The sequence below is a fragment of the Hipposideros armiger genome, unplaced genomic scaffold (genome assembly GCF_001890085.2).
Source record: "Hipposideros armiger isolate ML-2016 unplaced genomic scaffold, ASM189008v1 scaffold_14, whole genome shotgun sequence".
Lineage (NCBI taxonomy): Eukaryota > Metazoa > Chordata > Mammalia > Chiroptera > Hipposideridae > Hipposideros > Hipposideros armiger.
This window is the reverse complement of record NW_017731364.1, coordinates 3,209,406-3,215,805: the sequence shown is the minus strand read 5'-3', so window position 1 is coordinate 3,215,805 and position 6,400 is coordinate 3,209,406. Positions and strand designations below refer to the sequence as shown.

At 40.8% G+C, this 6,400-nt stretch overlaps 1 protein-coding gene across 1 annotated transcript in view; it reads left to right on the top strand.

Moving 5' to 3' along the window:
* The first annotated feature begins 2,321 nt into the window (after positions 1 to 2,321).
* Positions 2,322 to 6,400, top strand: part of EHHADH (enoyl-CoA hydratase and 3-hydroxyacyl CoA dehydrogenase) — a 45,884-nt gene continuing 41,805 nt past the window's right edge. The window contains exon 1 of the mRNA XM_019668987.1: positions 2,322 to 2,463. Within this exon, the coding sequence (XP_019524532.1) occupies positions 2,390 to 2,463 (74 nt within the window). The 5' untranslated portion in view covers positions 2,322 to 2,389. The remainder of the gene's footprint in view (positions 2,464 to 6,400) is intronic.

Genomic DNA, 6,400 nt, shown 5'->3' with positions numbered 1-6,400 from the left:
CTGGCTCTGTCCTCCCCTAGGGCCTGGCGTCCATTTGTATCCCACAGTAAAAGGGGAAAGGACATGGAGGAGAACATGTGAGAGATTTTATCTCTCCAGGTGGAAAGCAATATTTTGCACTTGTTCTGGGAAAACCCGATTGTTTTGCCAGACACATCAGCTCTGATGGCCTCATGCCACTGTCAAATGAAGTTTCCCAACACAATACCCTGCCAGGTTCCAGGGCTAATAGATCACCAATGCAGGGGAAGCCAAGTTTAGGTAGACATCTCTGTTCTTACTGTGAGTACACAGTAAGCACACAAATTTTAATATTTACATTCTTTTTTCTTTCGCTTTTTAATGAACCACTTCTGATCAACTGATCTATTTTCGTGCATTGAAACATAATGACAGCAATGACAATGACATATTTAACAGCAAAAGCAGTAACATGCAAATGATGTGGAAGTGCCTTAGCCAGGAGGAATGGCATCCTGGTAAGTAGCATTTATTGAGACAAATTGAGTGAGAAGACAATTTAAGCATATAACAATTCATCACAATCATCAAGCAACTGTCAATGGTCAAACAGTCTGCAAGCAGCAGCATGGTGCCATCTGCTAAATTGTCTCGCCACACTTAGATTCAGCCCATCGGAGCCCAAAATAGATTTAGACACTTTATTATTTATTGTACATAGCAAAAGAAAGGTCAGCATGGTATCAGCTCCCTGTGTCCCCTAGTCCCACAGGATGACACCAAACAGGAGGTGTGAGATGACAGATGACAGGAACCAAGTCACTCTGTTGTTGAGAAGCAGGGCAGGGTCAGCACTTGCAGAAATTTGAGAGTAAGTGCCCTCTTAAGTTTTAAATTTTATGGAAGTTTGCAGCTATATCTAAGGGGCGGGGGTGGGGTGGGGGGACTTTCAGTTCAAAGCAGAAAGTTCTGCATTCAACTGAAATGAAGGAGATAGATGAGAAATGACCTGTGTCTGACTCCTCCAAGGTAAAGATGAGAAACTCCCTAAAAACGGCTCCACGTCATCCCGATCTCCCCTTGCTCCAGGAGGAGTTTCAGGCCAGTCAGAGCTGTTATGCTTTGCCTACACGGGCTTCGTGGAGGCATCCAAACTTGCTACGATGCCATGGCAGAGTTCTCCTAGAGATCAATATCTGAAATAAGAAGACAAAGTTGAATTTACTGCTTCCTATTATAAGGGCGAGTGATGCTGGTCATGCGCAGTCTCTCTAAGCAGAGCAAACTGTGGATCTTACATCGAGTGTTTGGGCAAGGTGGAATTCAGGGACTGGTGAACTTTCAGAGACGTTAAAGGTTGATGACCTGTAAGAAGCTGGTTGTTGTTTATTATTGGCACCCAGAGGCATTGGCACTGGGCTGGTAGAAGTGAGGTCTGTCCTTGACACATTGGATCCCTTCTGACTGCTACTTGTTTCCAAGGCTTCAAGGTATTTAGCACTTTCACAGGAGCTGGAACCTGTTTTTATTTCCAAAGAGTAAAAGAATATCTATGAAAATAGTCCGTAATCATTGTTAAAATTTGTGGAGCACCAGTGAACAAACTCATTCCATTGTTTTTTTTTCCTCTGAAACAGACTGCCTTCTGACCACTCTGCAGACTGTGGAGGCCACCAGAAGTCAATCACATCTACAGAAACCTGGGTCCGACCTGAACTTTTAGAGGGAAGGGTTTGGGCCTTGTTTATCTTTAGTCTCTTGCTTAGGCCTAGCACATAATAGGTGCACAATTCGTGGATGAATGGAGTATTAGAAGTCACAATCCTAAGGAATGGTAGAAGAAGAAAAAAGTGGAGGACTGGGCAGAAAAGAAATTCAGGTTTCACTAGGTTGCCATATGACTGTTCTGTAAATATTGTTCATGTTAGTAGAAGAAATGCACGATGCGTGTATTTTATATTCCAGCTTTGTGTCATATCACGGAATTGTGAGGACCCCATATATCTGTCCCTGTTAAGGATCATGAAGATGAAAATTGTGATGACGGCAGCTCAACAACAGCGAACTCAGAATGTGTCCAGAGAAGCCACCAGTCCCTCTGGGCCAGGGGGCTGCAAAACTCGACTTGCTGGCAATTCTATCCATTTTCCACCGTCCTCCTTGATCTGCTTTGTAATGGGAGCAGGTAGGGAGCCAATAAATACAAAGAGACGACGGGCGTTTGCAGAACGCGGAGCTCGAATCCGGGGAAAGGAGAAGGGCTTGCGACGTAGGATGCATCCTGGCAAGCGGCCGGGGGGTGGGAGGCGGCGCGGGGCTCCCATTGGCCCAGCGGGCGCCCCTCCTCGCGGGGGCTGGACGGGTGCGCAGGGAAAAGTGGCATCGCTCCGCCGGGGTAGGCGGAGGCGACTTCAGCGACCGCGGAAACATGGCCGAGTATACGCGGTTACAGAACTGCCTGGCGCTGATTCGCCTCCGAAACCCGCCGGTCAACGCGATCAGGTAACGGGCTCGGTCGCCTCCAGCCTCGGGACAGCGGGGTCTTACCCGCCTGCTCGGAAGGCGTTGACTCTCCCCAGCTGGTTTAAACGGAGAAAGACACTGACTCAAATTGAACGAGGGCGTTTGCCAGGGCCTTTTACATAGGCCAGCGTGGTTACTCTTCGCGGAGAACTTTCATGCCCATTTCGCTGGGGAGGAAACCGAGGCTGAAAGGCAGACAGATGGCTACGAAGCGGGGGAGCTGGACACGAACCCGGTCTACCCATGCCAACTTCGTGCTGAACCCTTGTGCTTGCTTGCAATTTTTACTTCTGTGGCGCATTTTGTATTCCAAAGGTCCTAGTGCAATGCTGGCTGGACCTTAATCCCTCCCTTTCCAACATGGAGTCTAAGCAACCCTTACACATGTGACTAAAAGCTTTAGGAATCTAGGACAGTGTGGCTTCACATTTTTAAAAATCAGTAAAGGTCCCCGTTGCCAACGCAGTGAGTAAAAGAGAATTGTGCTCTGGCCCAGAAAAATGCAGTTATATCTCCTGATCTGTTTCAACTTCAAAGCCTTAGTGCTTCAGTGGACGAGCCATGTCAGCGTAAGCCTATTAAATACCATTTTCTGAAAAACTACTGTGCACTTTATCTTCTTTTATTTCATCGTGGAATACCTTTCTTGTTAAACTCTCTTCCCCGTATTTGTGCAATGCACTTACAGCATTACTTTTAAAACTGAGATTAATGCTGGTTTTTGACAATTAATGAAGTTATTATATAAGTTTGGCTATCCCATACCGCTGAAAAAAGTATACGGTCCATCAGCCTAGGAAAGAGCCACCTATCCACAGGGAGTAAAATGAGTAGAAGTTATAATTTGCAATGAATATATAAAGTATAGAAAGAGAGAACTTTGGTTAAAATTCTTATCACATGCTGCTGGAGAGAAAAAAAAAAAAAGGCTGCAATGAGACCTGCTAATTTTAACTGAATTTTTATCCTATCATCAGATTTGATTTTATCATTTGTATTAATATTATAATTCTTATTTTTAATAAGAACTATTACATTTAATAATACAAAAGAATTGCAGGAATAAAATCACACAAAGATGATCACTTACTTGCCATTCTCAGAAAAAAGTAAAATATTCGTTATTTTGGTTTTGATGAAGAAAAACAAGTAATATAATTACATATCAATTTTGGATTTGTCTATATTCTCATTAGAATTATTAGATATTAGGACCATCTGCCTCAACCTCTGCCCATAATGGGAAACCACGTTCATCAAGAACTTGAGAGGAAAAGTTCTTCAGTCTCCTACCCGTAACTAGGGATATTTTCTTATAATTATTTTTTAATGTTTATAGTATTTAAGCCACCCCCCACTTGCCTTGCAGGAGAAATGTTACTATCTGTTGTACCTCATAAAAGTTGTGAAGTTTAAATGCTGGAGATTATAAACTGGCATTTAATAGATGTTAGCTATCATTATTTCTGTTAAGCAGAGGCCTGTTACAAGCCCCTACCACAGGCCCAGCTGCTCAGGATTCATTTCAGATTTATTAAAATTTCCCTGACTTGGGAATAAATACTTTCCTGCCCTTTTTTCTATCTGCTTCTGAAGTTCTGTTTCAGGTAGAGGCGTACATCCCACCACGTTCATTCAGTTTAACAGGTTCCCGATTTTTTTTTTCTTTGTACTTTTCTTTTTCTCCTCCTTCCTTTTCTGTGTACTATTTCTAATTTTATGTGGAAAATTATCTCTTCCTAACTCACTAAGAGATTCTTATTTGAATAATTTGGGGGCCCAAACAAATAATTTAAACCCTTTGCTAGTTTAGCCAGCCATGTTTCCTTCAATTCAGATGAATGCCAACCCTCTTTACAAATGTAGGACATGCCTGATTACAAGGCCTATCTCCCAACACAATGGCTTTCACACTTTTTTAATTGTAATTTCACATGATATGAAAGCCCATGTTTTACATAGCAACCTAAGACACACACACACGTACAAATATATAACCAAAAACTAAGTTTCATGAAACAAAACTTATTTTTACTTGTTATATAGTTTGATATATTCTATTGTCTCCTCTCTTCTATTTCTTTGTTAAAAAAATACTGGTCACAAGCCACAAACTTGGTTTGATGACATTCAGTTAGAAAGAAAAACTGTCACAAAAAAACCCCTATAGTCACAGAAGCTAAAGAGTTTTCGTCAGTACTCATGAACTGTTATCTTTATTCTAAACTCATTTCTTCATACCTGACAATATTAAGGGGACAAAATAATTTCTTAACTTCTGTGACCTTGACATTGCTACCAGGCTGTGGCCCCTTTCACTCAACTTGAATTTGGTAAAGCTATATCTGTTACAGCCCTTTTCATTTTTCCTCATTTCCTGTGTTTTATGTAGGCAAAATTAACAAGAACATAAGAAATAGAGCAGAGGTTAGGTGAAATGGGAAAAGCCACCCTCCTCCTCAGTGGCACTGATTAAGCTCATTTTGGCTAATTTTTTACCCAGAAGGAAATATGTGCCTTTTGGACTTCTCAGTATTATAGATGATTCAGAATCTGTTTTTTGTTAGCATATTTCTAATTAACCAGTCGAAGACAAGAGCTTTTGTTTCAATTTCATCTGGGTTAAATGATGAAAAGCAATAAGGTGAAGGGAATTATCATATACAATGGCAAGTATCTTCCTTTTTCCATCAGGTTTTAATTCATAGTTGCTGGTCTGAACAATCTAGCTTTTATAGAAGTTTGTTGTTTTTTTTTCATTTGTATTAATATATTTTTTCACTCTATATGTTGAAGAACAGACATTGTACCCAGAATACTCAGAATTCCAAGGCAAAACTAATTAGACTCTGGTTCTATCATTTTTCTTTTAAGCAATTCTTCACCACTTTTCCTAGGTTCTCCTTAACCATTCCTTGGATTTATGGATCCTCTGCTTCTTGGCAAATTTTCCTCTCTTGTCCTTTGTGACTTTGGCCTTTCTTGGTGCTGAAGCACTCTGCTGAACCTCTCCCACCTCTTAAATGAGGGTGTATCCAGAAGATCTACTCTCAGCTCTCTTTCCTTTCCCTTTGGCAAACTCATTCAATCTTGGCTTTAACCATCTTCTCTATCAATGACTCCCTCATCTACTGAAAGTTTGCAAAATCTACTTATATGCTCTTTCTTTCCCAGACCTTGTCTTTACCTCCTAAATAGGTTTGGCTATTGAGGCAGAAAACTCAAAATAATAGTGGATTAGACAAGAAAAAGTTGATTTCTCTCACAGCAGCATCCTGGAATGGTATGGCTGCTTCACCATCATCAGGGACCCCAACTGCATCTATCTTTTGCTCTGCCATCCTCAATACATGGTTTCATCTCTTGGTCCATGAAGGCTGCTCCCTATCTAATGATCACATCTGCATTTCTGCCAGGAGTAGGGAAGAAAGAAAAACAAAAAAGCATACCCAGCCCTTTAAGGACTCTCCCCAAAAGTTGTATATGGCTGATCATATTGCAGAGCAAGCTGGGAAATGTAGTCTTTATTTTGGGCAGTTATGTGTCCAGCTAAAAACCCGATGTTTAATACATTCAAAAAGGTGGGGAGGGAGGGTTATTTGGGGTAATTTGGAGCCCCTGCCATATCACTGTTTCTTTTAGAGTATTTCAATTTTCTTATATTTTAACAATATGACAAATTGAAAGTAATTTCTTCCCACTCTGAACTTCCACAATTTTTTTTTAGTCTATTAAATCACTCATCTTAGTGTGATATTTTGTTATGTATATTTTGTTCTCCCTAGGATATTACAAACTCCTTTCAATGTACCTAGAAGATCTATAACATTGGGTTGTCGGAAAAGTCATGATGTATTTTGTCTGTGTTTTTCAAAGGTCATTTATTTATATAAAGAACAAAGATCAATCAATGATA